We start from the raw sequence: 27,916 nt of genomic DNA, 5'->3' as shown, positions 1-27,916 counted from the left end.
TTCAAGGAAAATGTTATATGTCACCCAGGCAAGAGGACCACCATGGAGAGAGGTATCTAGTACCTGAGGGAATTAGCCATGCTGGAGGTGATTTATAATGACCTGGACAATGAGCAGTTATCCAAAGATCCAGACGAAGTCCAATGCACACGACCCATGTGCCGGAAGTTTGTACAGAGTGCACCACCATCGTACGCAAACTCATTGGCAATACTGACCTGGAAAGATGAAGAGGGACCAACAGTGGATGAAATGGCTGGCCAACTCCGACAATACAAAGAAAGTCTCTCTTCCTCCCTACGGGCCTGCGTCTTGGCTGTGGAGAAACTGCCTGATGTGCTAGCTGAGAAATTATCCCAGGAGTTCCAGCAACTCTAAGAGGATACGTCCTACTCCTCACTTGTACGGACCAGTATCTCAGCCATTAGGAGTAAGCATCCCTCTGTTCAGGAGAGAAGATATAATGGATACACACCACAGGCCACCCTGTGGTTTTATCTGCATGACCACAGAGAGGACATGAGGAAGTTCACCTTCTCATGAAAGACAGTTTACCATCTTTGGAAGAAGGGGCAGGCAACTCACGAGGACTACAAGAATACTGTTAGGTTATACAGGGAGAAAATCAGAAGGGCAAAGGCCCAGCTAGAACTTGAACTGGCCACTGCAGTTAAGGATAACAAAAAAAGTTTTTACAACTCTATCAGCAACAAAAGGAAAACCAAAAAGAACCTCCATCCTTTATTAGATAAAGAATAATTTTACCACTGGGTAAAAAAATGGCTAAATGGCCAAGCCCAGAGAGTGGTGGTGAATGGAGTCAAATCCAGTTGGCAGCTGGTCACGAGTGGTGTTTCCCAGGGCTCGGCACAGGGGCCAGTTCTGTTTAATATATTTATCCACGATCTGGATGAGGGGATCAAGTGCACCCTCAGGAAGTTTGCAGATGACACCAAGTTGGGTGGAAGTGTCGATCTGCCTGAAGGTAGGAAGGCCCTACAGAGGGACCTGGACAGGCTGGATCGATGGGCCGGGGCCAACTGTATGAGATTCAACAAGGCTAAGTGCTGGGTCCTGCCCTTGGGTCACAACAACCCCATGCAACGCTACAGGCTGGGGGAGGAATGGCTGGAGAGCTGCCAGGTGCAAAAGGACCTGGGGGTGTTGGTTGACAGCCACCTGAACATGAGCCACCAGTGTGCTCAGGTGGCCAAGAGGGCCAATGGCATCCTGGCTTGTATCAGGAATAGTGTGGCCAGCAGGACCAGGGAGGTGATAGTGCCCCTGTACTGGGCACTGGTGAGGCCGCACCTCGAGTACTGTGTTCAGTTTTGGGCCCCTCACTACAAGAAGGACACTGAGATGGGGGAGCGTGTCCAGAGAAGGGCAACGAAGGCAGTGAAGGGTCTAGAGAACAAGTCTTATGAGGAGTGGCTGAGGGAGCTGGGGTTGTTTAGTTTGGAGAAGAGGAGTCTGAGGGGAGACCTTATTGCTCTCTATAACTCCCTGAAAGGAGGTTGCAGGGAGGTGGGGGTCGGTCTCTTCTCCTAAGTAACAAGCGATAGGACAAGAGGAAATGGGGTCAAGTTGTGCCTGGGGAGGTTTGGTTTGGATATTAGGAAAAATTTCTTCACAGAAAGAGTGGTTAGGCATTGGAACAGACTGCCCAGGGAAGTGGTGCAATGACAGTCCCTGGAAGCATTCAAAAAAAACACGTGGATGCTGTGCTTCGGGACATGGTTTAGAGGTGAACCAGGCAGTTAGGTTAACAGGTCGGACTCGATCTCAGAGGTCCTTTCCCGTTGTAATAATTCTATAATGGGATGGAAAATCTACCTCGACCCTAGAGGCACAGGTATGTGAGTCTCAAGGAAAAACAACTACAAAAGGGGGTTCTCCCAGGAGAGTTGCGGCTCCAGTTTCCAGTGAGCAGGTCCCCAGACAGAGCAGAAGGGCTGATTTTGCTTCCAATCTTAATAAAGGGACTTTTGATTGGCATTTACAAGAAGTGAGTAACGAATGCTATGACTAGGACTAGAGGGGGCCTGCCTCCAGCCAGGTGGGGGAAAGGGACAACCAGGTGTACTGGACTGTGTGGATTCGATGGCCTAGCACATCAGCCCCACAGGAGTATAAGGCTCTAGTGGACACCGGTGCACAGTGTACCCTCATGCCATCAAGCTATGAAGGACAGAACCCATCTGTATTTCTGGAGTGACAGGGGGATCCCCAAGAGCTGACTGTATTGGAGGCTGAAGTGAGCCTAACCGGGAAGGAGTGGCAGAAGCACCCCATTGTGACTGGCCCAGAGGCACTGTGCATCCTTGGCACAGACTACCTCAGGAGAGGGTATTTCAAGGACCCAAAAGGGTACCGGTGGGCTTTTGGTATAGCTGCCTTGGAGACGGAGGAAATTAAACAGCTGTCTGTCTACCCTGCCTGGTCTCTCGACGGACCCTTCTGTTGTGGGGTTGCTGAGGGTCAAAGAACAACAGGTGCCAATCGCTACCACAACGGTGCACCGGCAGCAATATCGCACCAACAGAGACTCCCTGATTCCCATCCAGAAGGTGATTCGTCAGCTGGAGAGCCAAGGAGTGATCAGCAAGACTCACTCAACTTTTAACAGTCCCATATGGCCAGTGCGAAAGTCTAATGGAGAGTGGAGACTAACAGTAGACTATTGGGGCCTGAACAAAGTCACGCCACCACTGAGTGCTGCCATGCCAGACATGCTAGAACTTCAATATGAATTGGAGTCAAAGGCAGCCAAGTGGTATGCCACCATTGACATCGCTAATGCGTTTTTCTCGATCCCTTGGGCAGCAGAGTGCAGTCCACAGTTTGCTTTCACTTGGAGGGGCATCCAGTACACCTGGAATCGACTGCCCCAGAGGTGGAAACACAGCCCCACCATTTGCCATGGACTGATCCAGACTGCACTGGAACAGGGTGGGGCTACGGAACACCTGCAATACATTCATGACATCATCGTGTGGGGCAACACAGCAGCAGAAGTTTTTGTGAAAGGGAAGAATCGAGTCAGTTTGCAGAGGTGAAAGCCATCCAGCTGGCTTTAGATATTGCTGAACGAGAAAAGTGGCCAATGCTCTATCTCTGTACTGACTCATGGATGGTGGCAAATGCCCTGTGGGGGTGGTTCCAGCAATGGAAGCAGAGCAACTGGCAGCGCAGAGGCAAACCCATCTGGGCTGCCGCATTGTGGCAAGATATTGCTGCCCGGATAGAGAACCTGGTTGTAAAAGTACATCACACAGATGCTCATGTACCCAAGAGTCGGGCCACTGAAGAACATCAAAACAATCAGCAGGTGGATCAGGCTGCTAAGATTGAAGTGACTCAAGTGGATCTGGACTGGCAACATAAGGGTGAATTATTCCTAGCTCAGTGGGCCCATGACACCTCAGGCCATCAAGGAAGAGATGCAACATATAGATGGGCTCGTGATTGAGGGGTGGACTTGACCATGGACACTGTTGCACAGGTTATCCATGAATGCGAAACATGCGCTGCAATCAAGCAAGCCAAGTGGTTCAAGCCTCTCTGGTATGGAGGACGATGGCTGAAATATAAATATGGGGAGGCCTGGCAGATTGATTATATCACACTCCCACAAACCCGCCAAGGCAAGCGCCATGTGCTCACCATGGTGGAAGCAACCACCGGATGGCTGGAAACATATCCTGTGCCCCATGCCACTGCCCGGAACACCGTCCTGGGCCTTGAAAAGCAAGTCCTATGGCGACATGGCACCCTAGAAAGAATTGAGTCAGACAACGGGACTCATTTCCGAAACAGCCTCATAGACACCTGGGCCAAAGAGCATGGCATTGAGTGGGTATATCGCATCCCCTATCATGCACCAGCCTCCGGGAAAATCAAACGATACAATGGACTGTTAAAGACTACACTGAGAGCAATGGGTGCTGGGACATTCAAACATTGGGATACACATTCAGCAAAGGCCACCTGATTAGTCAACACCAGGGGATCTGCCAATCAAGCTGGCCTTGCCCAATCAGAACTTTTACGTACTGTAGAAGGGGATAAAGTCCCTGTAGCGCACATAAAAAATATGATGGGGAAGACAGTCTGGGTTACTCCTGCCTCAGGCAGAGGTAAGCCCATCTGTGGGATTGCTTTTTCTCCAGGACCTGGGTGCACTTGGTGGGTGATGCGGGAGGATGGGGAAGTCCGATGTGTACCTCAAGGGGATTTGATTTTGGGTGAAAATAGCCAATGAACTGAATTGTATAATGTTAGTTGCTATATAATACTGGATGTCATCACTTCTATGGTTGCTATATGCCATATCAACAGTATACAGGAAGAATCACCCAAATTAATGAAGAATGAACTTTGAGGAAACCGAGCAAAGTGCAGAGGTGATGGAACCAGAACTGGCTTCAGCATGCAACAATCCAACACCACACACCATCTCTCCTGCCCTGAGGGGCTGTTATGACAGATGAAGCCCAAAGTCATGGACTAAATGAACTCAACCAACATTTTAGAGGGATAGCCCATAGACGAAGGAAATGGGTGGGTGGGTGGGTGAGTGGGTGTGGGTGTGTATCTGTATCTCTCAAAAGACTGGAAAAGTGGTCATGATTAATTGGAATGTATTGGAAAGTGTAGGACCTGGGCATGACGTAGATGGTATAGATTAAGGGGTGGATACTGTCCTGGTTTTGGCTGGGATAGAGTTAATTTTCTTCCTAGTAGCTGGTATAGTGCTGTGTTTTGGATTTAGGATGAGAATAATGTTGATAACACACTGGTGTTTTGGTTCTTGCTAAGTAGTTGCTAAGTGGCCCTCACACTGGTCAAGGACTTTTCAGCTTCCCATGCTCTGCCAGGTGCACAAGAAGCTGGGAGGGGGCACAGCCAGGACAGCTGACCCAGACTGGCCAAGGGGCTATTCCATACCATATGACATCATGCTCAGTATATAAGCTGGGGGAAGAAGGAGGAAGGGGGGGACACGTTTGGAGTGATGGTGTTTGTCTTCCCAAGTAACCGTTACACATGATGGAGCCCTGCTTTCCTGAGGATGGCTGAACACCTGCCTGCTGATGGGAAGGAGTGAATGAATTCCTTGCTTTGCTTGCGTGCACAGCTTTTGCTTTACCTATTAAACTGTCTTTATCTCAACCCACGAGTTTTCTCACTTTTACTCTTCCGATTCTCTCCTCCATCCCATTGTGGGAGGAGTGAGCGAGTGGCTGTGTGGTGCTTAGTTGCTGGCTGGGGTTAAACCACAACAGCTTCTAAATGGCAAGGTCAAGCAGCACAGAGATGGTGTTCAGGACTGAGAAATAAGAGGCATGCAGTACGGCTCGGCCTCATTTAAGAGTCAGCAGGGAGCTGGCCACAAGTCTTATGCTAGAGAGACTAAAGACAGGGAGCATGCAAAAACAGCTTATGGAAATCATGAGCTAACGGCTTTGCTGGGAAACTTGCCCTACAGCTCCCCACTCCCAACACACCACCACAGCTTTCCACAGCTGCAATTTGCATCTCACAAATTCTGAAGCAGTCTTACTGGAGATAAGATTAACCACAACATAGATTTACTCCCTCTAGTCATATGTTCCAAAAAGCCATTAAAAACAGCGACTTCCCAATGCCCTGCATCTAGTGAGGATGACGGAAGTATAACAGCATTCAAGATTGCAGCTCCCCAGAGACTAACCAGGCAGGACAAAAAAAAAAAAAAAAAAAAACCAACACACAACCACACCAACAAACCAAAATTAAAAAAGACTATCATGTGGACCCACAAGCTCCAGGGACATGATGTTTGTACTTTAAGATGGCATTCTTGAAATGGTAACTTGAAATTCCTACACTCCTTTTATTTGTTACACTATTATATCCAATAAAGTTTTCTAATTGCTGTATTATTTTGCAGTTTCTCACAGTAGCTTCAGAAATGTAAATACAGCACTTCAACTGAGATAGAAGTTTGCAAGTTTGAAATTCCCATAGCTCAAGTACCATGTTCATTACATGTTCAACATGAGTTTGCTCAGACACGTTATCTGTATTTCAACTGAGAACATCACACCTGAAAATGTCTTCAGACTTTCTGACAAAAGCTTTCCAGAGAACACAAGACCACTACCTCCTGAAAGAAATAAAGGATCAAAACTCTGTCAGAGTAAAGGAAGCATAACCAGGAACACATGCTCCAAAAACATCCATTTAGGAAAAGAATCAGAGCTCTGGGTAGCTAGTGAGAGGTTGCACCACATCATGTAGCAGGCAACTATGAAGCAAGTATGTTCAGCCACTCAGTCTAGCTGAGAAATCACCATCTGTCCCTCCACTCTCATTATACCATGCCTATGAACACAATTGATCAAGCAATTTTTTTTCTAATATTTAAATTACCACTGAAATGCTCCAACTAAAGAGACAGATGACTAGCATGGTCTTCCAGACCGGGAACAATGTCAGGCTGTTAAATACTTTTCTTTTACTTACAAGTTACATAAGGAATGAACAACCTAACAGATTAATCTCACTGTCATTTCACACCACATGTGGTTACTTTTTCTTTTTTCTGTTTTGTATTAGTAAGCAATATCATGCAGTTGGTTAAGATGACACCCAATGCAGTTTCACAGATTAACATTCTGTATCATCCTGAACAGACCTAAACAGAATCAGAAGTATCAAAGGACAAAGTATCTTTATACGAAGACATATCCATCACAATACTGGCTGATCTATCCACAACAAATTGGTTTGTTAACAGCAGATAGCAATCTCACAGAAGACCATACTTTCAAAAGATGTAAACAGAGCTCAGCATACACATTTCAGGACTAGCACCAGATAGACATTAAAAAAATGACCTTTATCTCAAGTTCTCTAACCACTATTAGTCATAGTAGGTGTGGTGAAAGCTTTTCTCACAAGCTAACAGGTACAGCTACCAAGTGATAAGTCAAATAATTTTTCTCAAGTAGTCAGTCATCCTCCAAGTGGGTGAGCAGCTGATGCTACCGCATGAGTGGGCTGTTTTGCAGCTGATGGACAGCTGAAAAAAAGATGTGACATTTTGATTAACCTTCTCAAACTAGTGGGTATTTGGGGTAGCAAGGGGGAAGGATTAGCTCTGCAAGACATTTATCTTGTCCATGTTCCTTGAAAAATATGCTAACTTGGCAAAAAGATTACTCTTAGAATAACAGTTATAGGATCTTTTAATACCTCATTTCAAACTGAAGCTGCCTCTGGACAGCTTGCCCTATGAATTACACACCCATCTCGAGAAATCCAGGAAGACGAACACAGGATACATAATGTGAAGTGCTCAACACAGGGAAGCCACTACCCCCAGAATGACCCCTGTTGCGGCCCAAGCCACATATACCTAGCACAAAACTGGTGAAAGAATACATTGAACTTGATCCATGTCCAAACAAGAGACTATCTCTAAAGATGAGGGATATGAAAATTCAAAGAAATATGAAGTATTATATAACCAAGGCATGCAGTGTTTCCTATATTTCAAATGCAGTTAAGGTTTGAGGCATAGAGGAAACTCCTCCAAGTAACATACTGGGGAAAAGAAATGAATGGTACTTCTGCCATGACTGTTAGATCATTTTCATAAATATGTAAATACAAAAATTAAGTCATACAATGATGTTACCATCAAAGAAGGGCAACGAAGCTGGTGAAGGGTCTGGAGACCAAGTCTTATGAGGAACGGCTGAAGGAACTGGGGTGGTTTAGCCTGGAGAAAAGGAGGCTGAGGGGAGACCTTATTGCTCTCTACAACTACCTGAAAGGAGGTTGTAGAGAGGTGGGGGTCAGTCTCTTCTCCCTAGTAACAAGTGATAGGACAAGAGGAAATGGCCTCAAGCTGCGCCAGGGGAAGTTTATGTTGGATATTAGAAAAAACTTCTTCACCAAAAGGTTAGTCAGGCATTGGAACAGGCTGCCCAGGGAAGTGGTTGAGTCCCCATCCCTGGAGGTATTTAAAGGACAGGTAGACGTGGTGCTTGAGGACATGGTTTAGCAATGGACTTTGCAGCACTACGTTGACAGTTGAACTTGATGATCTTAAAAGGTCTTTTCCAACCTAAACAATTCTACGATTCTATCACTCACAACAATGCCCATATTTTATGACAAATATTAAAGAAAATTCACAACTAGCAAGGAAGCCATAAAAAGGCTTGAAGAGTTTCAGTATTCAGATACAAGAAAGCAGTATTTTATTTTTAAACATGAACTTAGTGTGTTTGCTGAGATATTATATTGCCTTATGTGCTTAGCAAAGGCAAAAATCAAGAAAGCAACTTAATAGCTAAGGTGCCTAACTACAAGCCTCTGCTCTCCTCAGGCCCAGAACAGAATACAGGACCCCACATTAGACACTATTGACAGAAAAATCTGAGTATGCAGGGGACACCCCTACAACAAGAATCAAAATCTATTTCCTGAGCTTCGCTGCCTAGACAGAATGGAAGCATTAAAATCATGAACAAGTCCTGAAGTCTTCGGCATCTTCAGCATCTTGATCACAATCCACATCCAGAACACACATCTGAAGACAATGCCCACAAGCACTCTTGCCTCACATGCAATTGCTTAACAGTTAAAGCACTTTCCCAGGACATCCAACAGTTTCTTTTCCTCACTCCACCTAACAGGAGTCAACCCTGATCTACCACCATCTGCCCTCTGCTGAGGTGGCAGTTGCCCTGCTCTCTCTGTCCTACTGCAGCCAAAAAGATGAGAGTTTCAAAGGCTTGAGGAACATTAGCATTCAAGTAAATGGTTATGTGGCTTCTCACTGCAAGGAGAGCTGTTTAAATCCTTCTTGGAACGTCTGTGGTTATTGGGCAAAATGTTGAAGGGTTCCCACATAATGAACAAACACACTGACACCGGGCTCCAGTAAAAATGTCTTCCTATCACTGAACAGACTATTACAGCATTTTTAAAATGGCTGCCACCAATGCAGCTTGCAACAGGCAGAATCACTCTAGTAGGCCTTCTGCTCTCCTACTATATTCATTTAATTGAGACACATGGGGACAGCAAAACACTGATTTTTGGTTGCTAATTGTGCTTAGACAGGGCATCAGTCTTCAAGACAGGTATATGGAACATATGCAGAACATTAGACACTCAACATTTAAATACAATGGAACTAAAAAGGTATTTTCATTATTAGCTTTGTGGAATTCATCAGAATGGACACACTTGAATTTCTCCCCTGATACAGCCCTTAAGTTTATATTCAAGTCTCCCCCACTATAACAGAAGGGGAGATTTAGATGTAAAGGTGTAAAGACCTATCAATAAGCTTTGGTGGTTGGATGCTGCACTGCTGTAAGCTTACACAAACACAGCAAGGTTCAGAAGTGGTTCTTGGAAAATGTAGTTGGAGTCCATGAAATTAATATTTGAGCTGTAGACTAAAGAAAAAAAAAAAAAGAAGACTTTTTCAACCAAGCACCCGAGTGTCAAACACCATTTCAAACACAACTTTCTATGCCACAAAGCTGAAAGATTCCACATTCTTTGTTCAAAATTTCAGAACTATAGCACGAGTTAAATTTTTTTCAAATATCAACAGAAGAACTTGACTTGAAGCCTTCCATGAAAAGAGCAAGTGAAGACCAGTTCTGGGATGTAACTCACCAATTCAACTAAACAGTAACTTTGAAATTCTGCATTTAAGCAAAACTCAAAGTTTGCTTCTTTTGCGTCAGGCTTTTCTCTATCCAATATCTAAGAAAAGATAACCCAAGCATACAAAGAAACGGTCGGTTTACCTACAATTACAGGCAAATGCTCCAAATGAAAACTTTCTTGACCTACTGAAACTTGCTTGTACATTTCAGAATAAAAAGCTGCAATTTGGGGGATCTTTTCTGAACAAACACTGAAGTCTGATTACTGTGCAGCACTTGTCCAAGGGGATTTCCCCAATCTCATTTTTCTTCTGCCAATTTTGAAGCATATGCAACGAGATGTAAACTTACTCCAGCTCCCGATTTTTCTCTTGTATCCTGCCGGTCTGCTTCAAACAATGCAGCATGACAGAAGCCAACAAAAGCTGTTCATGATGATACTACGGCATTGTATACTGTAAATTTTAGAAGCTTTCCACCAATCAGCACTACAACCAAGTCAAAGTAAGCGAACAGAAACAAGTAGTAAACAAGACATGGGAAATTACTTTTATTAAATTAGCAGGTGTAGATTACAAGCAGGATTAAATCAGTAGGGAACCTGTTAACTAGCTATTTGCGTTCAAAGCTGCAGCAGAATTGCAGTATGTTGCTTATCCTATAAATTCTTCCTAGACTAACAGCCTGAGCTACACCATCGGGAAGTTTTTCCTGTAAAATTGCTCTAGTTGTCATAACTAGTCACACTAGTAAAAACAGCACTCAGGTGTTTTGTTACAGTACAAAGAAAATTAAATTGTCTGACTTCTACAAAAGAAGAATATAATGAGGAGAGGAACCTTCGCCACACTGAATAGTTGGCCTGATATAAAAACACTAATTACCACTGTAAGCCAGGGAATAGTTTAGCATTGAATTGGGCTGACTAAAGCCCTAATTCCTTTATTGGGGAAAAATAAGTACTATTTATGAAATAATTTGGGGTTCAATATTGACAATAAAGCACAGTCAACATTTTTCTCGAGTGACCAACATGTTTTCATGTAGCATGAAGTGTCAGACATATTCTTCTTCCTAGTTAAAGCTTCGTACCAGGATCCACTGAGCAGGTAAGTCGCTAAAGTAATCACAAGTAGCTATTTTTCATTTGCTTAAAATTCAGCAGCCCCAGCATCAGTTGTTAACCTGCCAAACAATTAATGGCATATAAAAATCAAGCAAGCTTTAACAGTTATTTTTGATTCTGACTCTTCCTGCTTCTTACCATTAAGGCAATCCTAATGAGGAGCAACAGTAACTTGAAGCTAAAAACCTTCCACAAATTCCAACAACATTCCACCCCTAAATTTGCTTTCCATATCACTGATACTCCAATGGGAACAATGCCTTAAACTTATAGTCCCTATCTAAGTAATTCAGCTTATATCAGGGAGGCAAAGAGGTGGCATTATCACATGCCTTGCAAAAATTCATCTCAATTTATAGACTGAAAAATGACAGCAAATTAAAAACTTGTAAGGTTACCTGGGAAAAAGCAGCAGAGCCAAGGCCAGAATCCACATCCCCCGAGCCTTTATCCAGTGTTCCAATTAGTATACAACATAGTCCCCAAAATTCAACAACTTTTCCTCCTGACTCAAGAGGCAAGCTCCTTTGAACTATGCAGCATTTTGCTATTGGTTAAGTATCTTGTACATTTATATTTTTACATGTTGACCTACCTCAAACGACATGCCAATACTTTCTGCTCAGCACACCAACTCTGTAATAAATTATGTGGGTAAGTCACATGGCTTCCTGAATTGCACAAGCTTAAAACTGGCAGCCCTAAGTTTCTTTGTTTAATACTTTAAGACTTCCTTTTTCAGGATGACATCAATATAATAAGATGCTGTAACCTGAACTGTGTCTACACTAAAGCTTAACCTTAGTTACAACAATTCAGTCCTCAACATCAGCCACAGCTGTGCATAAACCAAGTTAACAGTTATGTTTTAGCATTTTTAATAAAACCTCAATTACACTTGAACACAATCACTACTCTTAATTTCAATCAACACTGCATTAGAAGGCTAGAAAACTTAAGTCTTCAAATTCGTCTTCTAAAGAATGACTTACCTACACTAGAGCAAGGTCCCAACTGCTGTAATACGCAGTGTCTAGGTAGTGCCTTACTGATGCACATATATTCTTCTGTACACAGATATCAGGAATAAGGTCTTGCTGCTAAAGTGGCCATTCAAGTAGGAAGTGTTGGTAGAGGAAAAAATATGCTATTAGAAAAAAAAAAGAATTATCTTATACTCATATTAATCCTGCATCCTACCCTAGATATCAAGTACACTGATGCTATGAATCAAACAGGAAAAAGCAAGCATAATTTAACTTGAGGCTATAGTTTAAGATAGTTTTGTAGTTCAAGGAAATGCGTAAGAGTAGATTTCAAAAAAATGCAGGTAGTGTCACTAACACTGTCTTACCAATTGCTTACCCCAAGTTTAGAAATTAAATTTCAGAGACTTGAAGTCAAACTTGACATTATTGCCCATTATATGTCCATGCAGCATCTAAAGGTGTTCTGCAACCTAGAATTTAAGCATGTCATTTTACATATATATAATTAGGGTCACATCCTTCTGTCTACAGTGACACCATCCTGAACATTTGGAAACTAAGAAGGGCTGGACCCATTTATCTTTGGGCAGGAGATGGTCTTGGAAAACCAGGTGCCAGCTTCTGCCACCCCAGCTCTGAGAAAGACCCCAAGGAAGTCAGTGCAATCTCTCAGAGCACTCTTGTTCTCTCTCTGCACACTAATCCAGACTAATCAACTATAGTTTTCAAACATTTATAGAACCAATTTATCATCTAAGTGAATGCATCCAGACTGAAATACGGTATAAGGTTGAAAGCTTATGGGTAAGAATCAGAGATCGAGGCAACAAAGGGAACCTTGCAGTTGGTGTCTACTACAGGCCACCCGATTCAAGGGGAGCCTATTGACAAAGCCTTCTTACTCCAGCTACAGGAGGCATCGCACTCACATGCTCTCATCCTGCTGGGGGACTTCAACCACCCCAACATCTGCTGGAAAAGTAGCATGGCGAGCTGTAGGCAATCCAGGAGACTCCTGGAGTGCATGGAAGATAACTTCTTAAGCCAGGTAACAGACAGCCCTACCAGAGGGGATGCAATACTGGACCTGTTGGTCGCCAACGCAAGTGAGCTAATTGGTGGCATCAAGACTGGAGGCAGCCTGGGCTGCAGTGATCATGCACTGGTGGAGTTTGCAGTCTTGAGGGATATGAGTCAGGCAAAGAGTAAAGTCAGAGGAGAGTCAAGGAGTTAGTCAATAGGACCCCCTGGGAAACTGCCCTCAGGAATAAGGGAGCAGAATAGAGCTGGCAGACCTTTAAGGATGCTTTTCATAGAGCACAAGAGCTCTCGATACCCAGGTATAAGAAATCAAGCAAGGAAGGCAAGAGACCAGCATGGATGAGTCAAGACCTGCTGGTCAAACTAAAGGGCAAGAAGGAAATGCACAGGTAGTGGAAGCAGGGACAGGTATCCTGGGAAGAGTATAGGTATGCTGCCTGGTTGTGTAGGGATGGGGGCAGGAAGGCCAAGGCGTGGATGGAGCTGAACTTGGCAAGGAATGCAAAGAATAATAAGAAGGGCTTCTACAGGTATGTCAGCCAGAAAAGGAAGGCAAAAGAAAGTGTCTCCCCCTGATGAGCAAGACTGGCAAATTGGTAACAACAGACAAGGAGAAGGCTGAGGTACTTCATCAGCAACATAGACAGTGGGATTGAGTGCACCCTCAGCAAGTCTGCAGCTGACACCAAGCTGAGTGGTGCAGTTGACATGCCTGAGAGATGGGATGCCATCCAGAGGGACCTGGACAATCTCAAGAAGCAGGCCCATGTGAACCTCATGAGGTTCAACAAGGCCAAGTGCAGGGTCCTGCACCTGGGTCAGGGTAATCCCCGGTATCAATACAGGCTGGGGGATGAAGGGATCAAGAGCAGCCCTGCAGAGAAGGACTTGGGGGTACTGACAGATGAAAAGCTGGACATGAGCTGGCAATGCATGCTTGCAGCCCAGAAGGCCAACCATATCCTGGACTGAATCAAAAGAAGCATGGCCAGCAGGTTGAGGGAGGTGATTCTGCCCCTCTACTCTGCTCTGGTGAGACCCCACCCAGAGTACCATGTTCAGCTCTGGGATCCCCAGCACAGGAAGGACATGGACCTGTTGGAGCAGGTCCAGAGGAGGCCGCGAAGATGATCCGAGGGATGGAACATCTCTCCTATGAGGAAAGGCTGAGAGAGTTGGGGTTGTTCAGCCTTGAGAAGAGAAGGCTGAGGGGAGACCTTATACCAGCCTTCTAGTACTTAAAGGAGGCTTAGAAGAAAGCTAGGGACAGACTTTTTAGTAGGGCCTGTTGCAATAGGACAAGGAATAATGGCTTTAAAATCAAAGAGGGTAGATTCAGACTAGATATAAGGAAGAATTTTTTTTTTTTTTTTTTTTTTTTTTTTACGATGAGGGTGATGAAACACTGGAAGAGGTTGCCCAGAGAGGTGGTAGATGCCCCATCCCTGGAAACATTCAAGGTCAGGTTGGACAGGGCTCTGAGCAACCTGATCTAGTTGCAGATGTCCCTGCTCCTTGCAGGGGGGTTAGACTAGAGAACAAGTCTTATGAGGAGCAGCTGAGGGAGCTGGGGTTTAGTCTGGAGAAGAGGAGGCTGAGGGGAGACCTTATTGCTCTCTACAACTACCTGAAAAGAGGTTGTAGCAAGGTGGGGGTAGGTCTCTTCTCCCTAGTAACAAGTGATAGGACAAGAGGAAACGGCCTCAAGCTGCACCAGGGGAAGTTTAGGTTGGATATTAGGCAAAACTTCACCAAAAGGGTAGTCAAGGCATTGGAACAGGCTGCCCAGGGAAGTGGTTGAGTCCCCATCCCTGGAGGTATTTAAAAGATGGGTAGACGTGGTACTTGAGGACATGGTTTAGTGGTGGACTTGGCAGTGATAGGTTAACAGTTGGACTCGATCTTAAGGGTCTTTTCCAACCTTAATGATTTTATGATTCTACTAGATGACCTTTAAAGGTCCCTTCCAATCCAAACTATGATTCTATATGGTTTAAGGACATTCTTTATACATAGCAGTTCTCAACTTGTGAGCTATGATTAAGAATCGATGCCAATCCCCAACTTGAATAGTGAATTATCCCAGCTCTACTACAAACTAACAGACAGTGCCAAGTTCTGTTTCTGGGAAAAAAGACTTCACCTCTGTCTCGATAGCAATGTTATTTTAGGATCTACAGTGCCAATCCAACTGCCTGCTGTTGTCCTCTTAGCTAACTCGCTCATAGCTTAGCAGCGGATGTTGAGCACTCTCCTAAAACAATTTCCAGAGGAACCTTCTCCCACACACACAGTGTTAATAATTGAAATCACCCATCTCCTATGGTTTAACCTGAGAAGGAACAAAGGAATTTCTGTATTGCTATCCTCTGAAGCCACCTATTTTGAGGAAAGACCTTAAAGCTTGAAAACAATCTATTCTAGAAGCTACATTAGCTTGACAACTCTGCTCTATGGGTGATTAAAAGCATCCTTAAAACTAGGTTACTGCATGCAGCTATGTGATCGCTTTCCTGATAAATATTCCCAAGGAATTAAAAAAACATGCTAACTGGTAGCACAGGTTATATTCAAGAACTGTGCCCTTTACATCTAAATTAGAAATTACTTTTTACTCAGTTATGTAAAAAAAATAATTTTAAAAGATTTGTTTGCTCTCAAACAGTAGTTCCAAGCCAGTTGTCCCATCTTTAAACAGGTCTTTTCTTTGCCTAGTTTACTTCTGCAGTTAACTCCTTTGTAGACACTTTGATCAGCACTAATAAGTTCCATGTACAGAGGCTCGTATTAACTGATAGAGCCAGCCTTCAGAAAACAATTTTAACATGTGCCATAAGCTAATGCCTAGGGTGCTTATCTTATCCATAGTGCTAACTCACAGCAGGGAATGAAGAAAGGGCTGCAGGACAAGCAAGCAAAGGAATAACACTAGCATAATAGAGAAATTCATAGTTTCTTTAGAGATTTTTGACCGTGTCAAATGGTCTTGCCTTGACATGTTTGATGAACTTTTACCAGATTCTGCAGTTTTAAGTATCTGAATCCTTGTAGAATACATCAGAAATACAACAAAATTAAGATGTACTGGATTTATTTCCTGGACACTGTAAGCAAGTATAAGAAAATATGTCAAGTGCACTTATGAAAAATCATTAATGACTTTAACATCAAGAGCAGCCTTTTAGGCTCAGAAGTCACATGGAAAAGAAACTCCTGGATATGTAGATTTTTGCTTCACAAAAAAACCCCACAAAACATTACAGCCTTCAGAAGCAATCAATATATACTACTACATTTTTACTTTCTTAAGGAAAAATATTAAAAAAGTGTTCTGAACACAATGCTTAAATACCACCACCATGCTATTTCCTCAGGAGAGTCAAGGTGTGATTGGTTCCATGATAGCAGTTTAAAAAGTTACCAACCTTCACTATTAGCTGAAGTGAAAGATATGCAACAGGTATGGCTTTAAAATACTACTACTTCATTCTAACAAGCTCTAAGAAACAGCAGTGTTAGTGAAATTGGTCAGTAAGTAGCTCCTAATTTAAATGTCAAACAACCAATTCACTTGCCACTGTCTGCTTCACATTCCCAACACTCCCTCACAATCTTCCATATTCCCAAAACCATGGAACCCATTGTAGGGTTTCTTCTTTGCCTCTGGATGGTACAAAAATGCAGAATTTGTCTCATATGAAGCAGAAGCCAGGTACTTCAGAAGTCTAATTGTTGACTGTAAATTCCACAAATCAGCTATATTCTTCAAAAAACAATAGCAGGATTTGAGCCCCTCTCGCTCTCTCACTTAAGTCAGAATTGGAAGGCTGCAGAAAACAAAGCAAAAATAAGCTTCTGAAAACCAGGAAACATAGCACAGGGATGCTATCATGTTACACAAGAAGGACAGAGGGAACATGAAGACTACATTTTCTACATACATATTGAACTGTTAAGCAAGAAAAAAGCCATTTTTCAGATAATACCTTCTAAAACTTTAATGGCACAGCAGGCTGGAAAGCAAGGGTTTGACAGGAGTACTAGCCTTCTCTCTGCACTGGAAGCAACTGCTGCATTTCGCCTAAGACTCTAAAGCACTTGCATGGTATTAGCACCCCAGCAAAGAATCTCTGAATTGGCATTTAAGGAAGTTGGTCTTAAAACCTTACTTCAGCCAGTAATCTGCCAGATCACTTTTCATCAACATTCAACATGGCTTTGCTTTTGCACTGTAGTTTCCTCTAACATAAAGCAGTGATAAAATTTGCCTCCTCTGCAGAAACTGAGGACCTCCCATTAAAGCTAAGATTCAAGTGTTAAGTACTGTTCCACACATAGCATCAAAAGCAAGTTTACATAATAACTATAACTACTAACATCAACAAAAATTTTATCTGTTCAAGAAGAAAGTTTGTTAAGTTATCAATCAGGAAGTTGTTTGATGCTATATCAAACCCTTCTACAGTACTGAGATGAGTACACAAACATCTGGAAAGAAAATAGAGGTATACTGTTATAGTTCCATCTTTTAGCTGCCCCCTTCCTCTCAACTACAAGTAGCCTTTGTCAGGGCATGCATGAAAGCTAGATTCACTATGCAAAGCTAAAATGAATGAAAGCTAGAGATGCTGAGACTGATGGGAAGCACCTCTCTCTTCTTTATCCTCCCGCATATACTGGAAGAAAAAAGGTGCACCTATACATTGAGTGATCTCATATGCCTCAGTTCAGCATTGCATCGTGCAGACCATGCCAGCAGGACAGGGAAGCTGCCAGCAAAGGGATGAGATGCAGCAGTGCTCTGCGGGTTCAACAACAGTTAAGCAAAAACACAGTGCAAGATGGAATCTTCTGGGGAAGAGTGAATAGGTTACGACACACAACAAATGAGGACTACAGTTGTACCTGGGGAGTACTCCATATAGGCAGGTCATCTCCATTACTAATCATCCTTCATATAAGATAAGGCCCTAATACAGTTGTCACATTACCCAAATGTTGGCATGGAAGCAGAATTCAACACGTAATACGGATGTACCCAGTTACAGCTCAGGAAGGACACAGTTCTGCATTAGTTTTCAGGTACGTATGCTCTAGAGGAACATTAGACATCACAAAGGAGTCTAAACTCAATGCTTCCCTTCCTCTAGCTTTTTTTTCAATTTTAAAAAATATAGGAGCTACAACAGCCCAGGTCAACATTATCCCAAACCTACTCCAACTAAACTCTATTCTTAGTTGTACATTATCAGGCATTTTACAAAAGCAACTGCATTTTGGTAAGTTTTATTAAAAGAAGCAAGAAGAAAGCGTGATGCATATCTATTCTCTTTTTAAGACAGAAAAGCCACACAGCTGATCACACCAAAATACTGGGACATCGAAACTAGCAATTTGTGTTTCCCTACTTTGGATTCCAATACTCTGTACTGTCACCACTGAAATGACTTTTTAAATAATGAAGATAGTAAAGTAGTCAACTGGCATATTCAGTCTACATGGCATGGTTTGGTTTGTTAAAGGCTTGGATTTTAGCTATCACTAGTTACAAACTATTTATTTCAACAGAACAATCCATGCTAATAAGGAAGAAACTGCTCCATTAGAGGATGACTTGTATAAATGGATGCTTGTGCTCTGTTTCTTCACCGACTGCTTCTTATTTGTGTCAAAACTGCAAGGGAGAGCATAAAGACAGGATCTTAAACTCTACCGAATTCATTACGTATTTTAGAAAAGTGAACTCGCATGCCAACATTTAGTTTCAGGATACACAGGGATTATGAGATTAGAATCCCACTGGCTTGCTGGGAGGATTCAGCAAGATAACTACAAATTACTTAGAGGGCTAGTGTCAAAAGGACCTCTGTACTTATTTAGCCTCTGCTCTAGATTACTGACCCACTTATGAAGAGCTAAGCACCACTGCTATGTGATGCCAACACTCCATCTGTTTGCTTCTGCTTTCTCAGAACCCCTATTAGTCTGCATAAGAAGTTGTGTTAATTACCACATGAGCAGCTTTTGCATAGTACACAGTACCAGCCTCACTTAATATGTAATCACCTTGACAAACAGCACAGAAACAGAACAATCCTAATCAGAGCAGGATTACCAATGACATACAGTAAGTATATACAGATTTCCAAAGAGGCAATTGAATTCAACTTTTGTCCAAGCTGCTCTCAGTTTTGAGAAAAGCTTGTAGGTGTTTAGTTGGTTTAGGTTTCAATGATGAAAAAGTATACTAGAGTTAAGTACTGTATCAAACTCTCTGGAAATCTCCAAGGGGACCAGAAACTTGTGAAACCACAAGTGAAACTTCTGTTGAGGGAATAATGCAACAGTTGCAAACAAAAGCATCCCACAACACTTGTCAATATTTACAGAGTTAAACAGTATTAGTAATTAAATCTAAAGCTAGTTAAAAAAACCAAACACACACACAAAACCAAACAAAAACCCTCCCCAAGCAGAACAACATTTGGAAAGTTAGCCCAGCTGTCACATCAGAACTGCATCTCAGCAGCTTAGCACCTCAAACTTCCTGCTGACTAGGAAGAAAGTTTCAAATTCAGCATTTTATTATTTACCCCTGCTGATCTGCAGATCTTTAAGACATTCGTTAAAGTGAGTCTCAAGCAGCAGTTTCATTAACTTAACTAAATCCAAGAACAAGAATCTCCAGAAGTCTTGACAGTACTGAGTCGACATTTGTTCTTTCTTGGGAACCCAGACTACTGCTGTCAAAGTGAAATAATATCAACAGTCCAAAAGCCAACTATGAAACTCAAGTATTCTGTATAGCACTGCTGGCAACCCTGATATCATCTCACCCCTTAATACCAAAGCCATTTCTTAGTTTAAAATTAAACCTTGTATAATAGCCAACACTTACTCCTAAGGTAGTCAAGAAAAGTAAAACCTAGGTCCAGTCCTTTTTACAGCTGACTGGAGGATAAATGAGAACAGTACATCACAGCCCAGCAAGAACTGCTGGTCACAACATGGAGGCTATACAGAGTATAATAGAGCTTTGTATTCTGTTTAAAAGAATTATTTACTATGACTAACACAAAAGGTCATGCAAGCAGAAGGAGATACTCAAATACAGACAAGTAGACTAGGAAAACAATGACATATTAGCATACTGTTTGTATCTTCTATCATCATCTGCAAAATTAAATTTAGATAATTATTCTTCTGAAGTAGCAATATTTACTGCCCCAGTACCCCTGCAGGAGAGCTCTAGGAAGTCTCTCCAAGAGCTCTAAAAGTTAGATACACATTTTATATAAAGTGCATGACAGTCTACTTAACTTCTGTCTACTTAACTTCCGTCATATGAAACGCCTTCCAATTAAGCATTTTGTCTTTGTCATGGTAAAGACTTGCTAAATACAGAGTCATCTCATGTCAAGTCAAGAAATATATATCCCTACAGGTTTCAATCTTAGTCTACTGATATACACTAAGACAAGAAAGCTCTAATATTTTATTTGATTGTTTTGCAGCTGGCAAAAGGAAGAAGGGAAACCCAGAGAGTTTTGGGACTGCTCTAGGGAAGAAAACACAAGCAGAGGGCAGCATTAGAAACAAGTTTGTGAACAGAAGAGAGAGAATAGAATTAAAAGTCATTCATTCAGAGCATACTCATGATTTTCCCAGAAAGCTGTGTCAAATCTAAAAAAGAATGCTAAAACCATTATCAGACAACACCTATAACACATTTGATATATGTAAATCATTACTGACACCAGTCAAATCTAGCTTGCGCTATGATTAATACAAAGTTTAAAAGTAACTGGGATGAATGTGCTAATACAGAAATTAAGGTCGTAAACCAGATGCAGTTTCTCTCCCCTAGAAATTATTTTAAGTGTCAAGGGGCTAAGTGCTCAGAATATTCCTGTGCCACCAGATCCTCTTTTTCAGAAAAACACACCTGTGAAGTGATTTGATACTCACGTCACACATAATGAGCTTATACATACACCTTAGTGGGATTTCTGTACAACATGAATTGAGAGCAGACTGCATTATACTTACAAACATAGCCCTTGCCTCTTGCACAGCAGTTGCTATGAATTAAGTTGAGAAAGTCAAAGGGGTAGAATGCAAGTTGTTCACCTAAATGTATATACATATCAGAAGCAGAAGAGCTGTTCTAGAAATACTCCAAGTTAATAAAAAGCACTTTCATTAACCAATAACAAATAATAATTACAGTAAATAAACTGGTCTTCAGACAACCTGCCTCCAAAGATAAAATTTCCCTTCAAAAGGAAGAATGGATGCAGCTTGTACAACTTAAATGAAACTGCCGTATACAATTGAAAATAATTAGATGACTGAAGTGTTGACCAAGGAAAAACTAGTCTTTTGTTTTTAAGTGGAAGTGTAGGTTCAAGTATGCCCCTCCAATTATAGACAGGGTTATTAAATAAAAGCATAAGGCAGTGCTACAAACTAAGAGCTGTGCTAGGCACCACCAGAACACATAAATTGGAATCTACATAGTAATGAAAACTGAAATGTAAAGTTATTATTAGAAACCATGACTTTACAAAGCATGTGATTCAGTTGTAAGCAAGCACTATGTAAAACCAAAATAGGTTTTAAAGAATTTTTAAAGAATCAAAAGCATGCAACTGATTTTTTTGGCCATTTGTTCGTAGGATAGCCTAAACATCCATTTAGCCATTTCTTAAGTGGTTGTAACAATTTCAAACACAACAGCACTTACCTTGGTATCGTCACACATTTTGTATTGCAATTCTGAGTGGTAATTGCCTTCTCAAGCTCATCCAGCTGTCCTGTTTTCTTTAGCTTCTTGACCAAGCTTTTCACTGCTTTTTCACACCACTTTTCCTCCTGACCATTCTGCTCACCACCACCAGCCCCTCCAGAGCCACCAGCAGATTTTTTCCACCCCAGAAGTCTCTTCACAACTGGTGGAGTGAATGGCAATATGGATGACATGACTTTCACCAGACAGAACACTCAGCAAGCAATAAATTAGAGATTCTCGTCTGATCCCTAAAAACAAACCAAAACAGACACATTAGCACTGAGGTTTCACATGAAACATATCTTGCTTAGGACCTTTCATTACCAAATGCCATAGGACACTGCATCCCAAAAGAAGTCAGATAGTAATTCAGAAGTAGTCTGCATCATGGTTAGGTACTTCATCAATAAAGTTAAAATGCAAGTCTGCTGCAGACTCTTCAACAGTTAGTGCAGACTAAGGTTGGATTAGACATTTAATTTTTCCTCAAGTCTTTCCTGGCTAAAGTCAACTCCAGAAAATACAGAAGTTAACCTGAGTCTAGCTTTGCACCTAGGCTGGCAGGTTTTAGGCATTTATTAAAGTTTTCCACAAGTGATTGACAAATTCCATACACGTATATGCATGTTCTGCCCATCTCCAAATTAATTTAGCAAGCAAAATTGTGTTTGGAATGTCATTTAGTCATTACAGCCTGACATAAGTCTTCCAACAGCCAGCCATTTCACAAGCCTTTTCTCATTTTGTTTGTCATGTTTTAAATAACTACCAGTTTTTGTTCCACTAGGGACACTGATTTGAAATTCACTCATAAGTTTGGTAATAAGCTTATTCCCATCTTTCAATCTAAAGTTCAATAGCCTACAGATAAGGAAATCTTCTCAACTGGCAGTACTTAAAATCAAGTCTTTCAAATTCATTAAAGGATATTTAAAAATCTTAGTTTGCAGGCATCTGAGTAATAGAACTGTCTGTTTTCAATTTTGATAGCCTTTCATTCAGCATCAACTACCTGATCAGGATGTTTATATAAAATGTAAGATTAGAAGGGATACTGAAACTTGGGCTATGTTTAGCATTCACTGCAATTTGCACTTCAAATCATTTAAAAGAGAAATTTAGAAAAACATCTTGGATTTGCAGCTTCTATTGGGCTAGTTTTCGGTATTAAAACATAAGCCCCAAATCAACCATATTATTTTAGGCAGACAGCTGTTAGAATTGCTTGAGGACATAACAGTCCTATGGATAGAAATATGGCATTGAAGTCAAAAACAACCTTATTTCCAGGCAGCAAATAGATATTCGAACTCCAGAAAGTTACCTTATTTCCAAGCTGTATAAGTTAGTTCAGTCAGCTGAAAATACCTTGTTTTAGCTAAGAGCTAACACTACCTTCAGGCTACTCCATTTGAGCTTTCAAGGCAGCTTACATGCCTCTCCATCCTGTACAGGCACACGCCTCACTTCTATCCAAAAATATACCAACTTCATCTTATTGAAATTTCCCATCTGCAAAAAAGCATGGTTGATTTGGGATACTTCAGGATACAATATTAATGGCTATTTTATGCCTTGTCATGTCTTTTCTGTTTCAGTGAGTACCAACAAGCCAACGAACACTAGATTATATTCTACAGGTAACTTTAAATCATAACTTTTCAACTTCCACAAAACAGAACATTCAGTAGGAATGACATTTCAGTTTCAACTAAATTATACCTCCATACACCAGCTTCTGAGAGCAGCTAAAAATACAACTGAAGCAAGAATTGCAGTTTTCTTGGGTCAAGGAGACAAATGTTCCAGTTAACAAGGACTCGAGATTAACACTGGTGACTTTACGCAAGTGATTCAAAATAATCTATCCTAAATGAGAGAATCATAGAATGGTTTGGGTTGGAAGGGACCTTTAAAGGTCATCTAGTCCAACCCCCCGCCATGGGCAGGGACATCTTTCACTAGATCAGGTTGCTCAAAGCCCCATCCAACCTGACTTTCAACACTTCCAATGATGGGGCATCCACAACTACTCTGGGCAACCTGTTCCAGTGCCTCACCAACCTCATTGTAAAATATTTCTTCCTTATATCCAATCTAAATCTACTCTATTTCAGTTTAAAACCATTGCCCCTTGTCCTGTCAGTAGAGGCCTTGGTAAAAAGTCAAAGCATTCATTTTCACACAAGACTATAATATGAAAAGAACTTTTATTCTTTCAATAATGTTAAATTATTACAGAATTGTCCCCAATATTTCAGACTGTAGGTTTTGCAGCCTGCAAAAGCATTGCACTGGAGTCCTGGCTGCAGCAAACACAAGAAAAATAAATTCAATATCCGACATTGTCAAATTAAACACTGAATAGGACACTCGGGGTATAGTTTCACAGGGAGCCAAGCCAATGCAACAGCTTCCTGCCACAGGACACCCAGGTCTCCTTCCTTTCTCTCCTGCAGCACCACTACCTCAGCACCAGTACCGATACCTTTCCACAAAGGCTCAGCTAGATAACCAAGTAAAAACTGATCAAGTTTGGGTTTTTTGCTGAGTTAGTTCTCTTTCAGGTTAACAAGTTGCACCAGCTCACACACTGTACTGTAAGTACTCATGCTGATGTCAGGTGAGTTACAGGAATGTGGATGGAGGACTCCGGGCCCCAGCCTTCAGCAGCAGTGTTAGCATTGACTGCATTGCCAGAAATGCAACCTGGGCCTGTACTTTAATTTATTTTGGTGGCAAAGCCAAATTAAGTAGTCTTACTCCCTTTTCCACATGTTCTGAACTGTTCATGGGCCTGGGAGTGAAATATATTAGACCCCTAATCCAGTACACTGGGTAGCTCCAGAGATGAAACAGGAAGCTTGCATGGCCACTGCTGTTTTAAGAAACACTCACACTAGGTTTCTGAAACAGGGAACAGCAGTCACTCTGAGCTTTATAAAAAGACTTCAACATTTGAGCAAGGCCAACATTAGATGCTTCAGAGGCACATGCAAGAAATTAAAAAAGACCAAACCAAAGAGGATAGCCTCTCTTGCTTCAAAGATCACATTTTAAACACTAGCAATTGATGGTGTAATATCTGAACGTTAATTCAATGCTGACAGATGTAGGCAACCAAGTACCACTATCATTGCTTATCCACACACCAATTCTTCTTCAGTTTATGGAGCTCACTGACACATAATATACATATTTCCTGTTCTTTACCTTCAAATTTGACACCTTTCAATGCCCCAGAATACTCCTTTGATTGTCAGCCTTATAAAAAACACACTTCAGTAGGGTCTCATTTACCACCAAGGTAAATTGCCTATTCTTCCCAGGCCCTCTAAACATTCTCAATGCTTTTATCTAATTTTTCAGCTTTACAATATTCCTTGTGATGAGATGTCCAATTTTGCAGTATTCTCTCCCTTAAGACATAACACTGATCTATATATAATTTTCTGTATTTTCTGGTGCTCTTTTTTTTAAACTAGTATTTGCTTTTCTGCTTCAAATGCACATTGAGTGATTTAAGTCTTGCAGCAGGAAAGAATTTAGAAACCTCATACATTTCAGTTTTTCTTTATATTTGAACTCTCATACTATTTTGACATACGCAGAGGTAAAAAAAAAATCTTTTCCCATTTCCAGAAGACTGTAAGCTCAGACCCAACTAATCAGAAAATTCCAGATATTATACTTCGTTTTAACCAGTTCCATTACAGACATATGCTCATCCAGCTTCTGTAGAAGCTGTCAGAAAGCATAGGTTGATCTGCTACCCCTGTGAAAACTAGCTTTAAAAAAAAAAAAAGGGACACACTTAAAGAGCCCTTTATTACAATGATTATTGCAGCTTCGCAGCTATTTAAAAAAAAAAACAACCATACAACATACACCACAGCTGCAGACTAAGAGTCTGGGAGGCTTAAACTAACTTCTTCCTTCTAGCTACTGTTTTGCCATGTCAGGGATTTGCCAGGAGTATCAATAAGAATTTCACTAAGTTATTCCAGTAGTGGCCCCATATCTTTCAAAGGCTGAGCAGAGAGAATGTGACACAAGTAGGACAGGACTTTATTCAGCTTAATACTTCAGCCAATTGTAATGAGTACTCATAGGAGAATATTTCAGCCAGCTTAATTTATGCAAAAGTGGCACTCTTCTCCAAGCCTAGAGGAGGCACTGCAAAGTACAAGGCATGGTTAGGTTGAATTCTGAGCAATTTCGATAAATGCAAATTATGCAAGGAAAAAGTAGCAATAAAGAAACTAATAAGAAATACCCTACTGGGTCAGAGGAGTGGTGCATCTAGCCTAGTGCTCTGTCTCCAAAGGTGGCAAAAGAACATGCTACTCAAGGAAAGCACATGAACCTGGATGTTTCATGTAGCCCATTCTCCTCATAGTTCATCAGCATCTTAAACTGTTGCAGCAGGAAATTAAAGGCTACATTCCTACCTATTCCCTTTAGCAGCCATTTATGGACCTGTTGTCCACAAATTCATCTAACCATTTTTTGAACCTGCCTCCACAAACTCTGGTGCTGTCTGCCACAAGACACTAACTGTCCACTGTCTAAAGAAGTACTTTTAGCTGTTTTAATTTGATCTCTTTCTAGTGTCAGAAAGTGCCCCTTGTTCTACCACTGCAAGCTTTGCTGAAGAACTGTTTGTATTCATCTCGCCCACAAGCTTCATGATTCTGTACATTTGAATCACATCCCTCAAATAGAGGACTATCAGCCTTTTGTCACAAAGAAAGTATCTGAACACAGCTCATACAGTTTGGGAAGCTCCTCTGGACAGATGCCAAGCCTGAAAGCTTTACTACTTCAATTAAATTACAAGTACTTGAAGACATTGCATAAGGACTGATCTAAAGACCACAGAAAAAATGTATCAGTCTATGGTTATCTTTTCACTTATCTTTTTGGTCATACTACCATAAAGTTCTCAACATTATAATGAAAATAAAAAGTACAAAGACAGAAATCTACACCTCATGAGAAATTTGGAGACAGAAGGCAGACGGCACATGTCTGCTGCTGAACATCTGGCAGGAGCTCAAATAAAAATGAAGAGCCCTACATTTGCACTGGGTTCTATCTGTATCCACCTAGACCGTCTCAGACACCATGTTTATACCAATGGGTTTAGGAGTCGCTGTTGCAGGTCATTTTTGACCAGCAAATCCCATTTCAATTCATCACTGTAACTTATGCCTTCAAATTCATACAGTGATATAAGGAATTTTGATCTTTGTTCCTAAAGAATCATCCTCTCGTACACTGTCACTGTTGACACTAGCCTCTTGCTAAAAACATTCCTCTATTTTTTTCCTTGTACACTTTCTTCACCCGCAGAAAAAAATAAAATGCTTTTTCCCCAAATGCACCCAGAAAACAATTTTTGCCAACACTGCAAGAAACATTTCCACATTGCTAAAATGGCTGCAAATTAAAAACATGCTAAATATGTAACATCCCTTCTTCCTTGCGATATAGTTTCTGTGATTTCCTCGTAGTCTACAGCCAACCATCTCCAAAAGCTGAGTACTCATTTACAGCCTTTGCTTTTAAGGACCTAAAATGTGCTTTGCCATTGCTTATTCTCTGCACTGTCTCTCCTTTGCTCACTCTCTTCTACTGAGGCCTAACATCATAGCCCAAATCTGATCTTTTACCTTCCTGCGTACTATTCTCACTACAACACACCAACATATTGAAAATCTCCCTGCAATTACTGAGTCCCAAGACCACTTTCCGAGCTCAACTATAGTTGAACTATTAGTATCAAGGCAGCAGTGCAATACAGAGCAGAAAACTTCCACTATTTTATCCCTTTCCACATTGTGCCTTAAAACTGCAGCTTTGAATACTCAAGGAATACTCACTCTGTTGCCCAGAGAGGTACGAGTGTTTCTTTAAATTGCTGGGACATAGGGAGCACGTGCTGTTATTCCCAACAGATTAATACTGGAAAATTTATAACTTGCCTAACTTTGGTGGTATTTGTTTCATCTCTGCCCCGTAGCATATCTCTGCCTCCTGATGCACACATTTCTATAGTTGGTCAAACAGTGTCATAGTTGGCAACTTTTAAAGTCACAGTTTGAGTCATGTCTGCTATTATTCCATTCTACTGTGGTTCTCTGGAACAAGTATTAAATATTAAGCCCATGATCCCAGCAATAGCTAAGCATAAAAGATGAAGAAAAACTTAAGGGCAGCATGCTAACAGACTAAAATCAAGGGAAATTTTCCTTTCCCAAGTGTCTGGAACATACTATAAACA

The 27,916-nt window shown here is 41.5% G+C and overlaps 1 protein-coding gene across 2 annotated transcripts in view; it reads right to left on the bottom strand.

The window, feature by feature from the left end:
- Positions 1-23,079, bottom strand: part of LOC309602015 (mothers against decapentaplegic homolog 2-like) — a 54,399-nt gene extending 31,320 nt beyond the window's left edge. For both annotated transcript variants that reach the window (XM_082335289.1, XM_082335290.1), the window contains exons 1-2: positions 22,955-23,079; positions 21,586-21,878 (exon numbers count right to left, since the gene is read on the bottom strand). In XM_082335289.1, coding sequence (XP_082191415.1) covers positions 21,586-21,821 — 236 coding nt within the window. In that variant the 5' untranslated portion in view covers positions 21,822-21,878; positions 22,955-23,079. The remainder of the gene's footprint in view (positions 1-21,585; positions 21,879-22,954) is intronic.
- Positions 23,080-27,916: the final 4,837 nt, after the last annotated feature.

The sequence above is a fragment of the Platalea leucorodia genome (assembly GCF_965183815.1).
Source record: "Platalea leucorodia genome assembly, chromosome: W".
Taxonomy (NCBI): Eukaryota; Metazoa; Chordata; class Aves; order Pelecaniformes; family Threskiornithidae; genus Platalea; species Platalea leucorodia.
The sequence above is the reverse complement of the archived record's forward strand: the minus strand, read 5'-3'. Positions and strand labels throughout refer to the sequence as shown.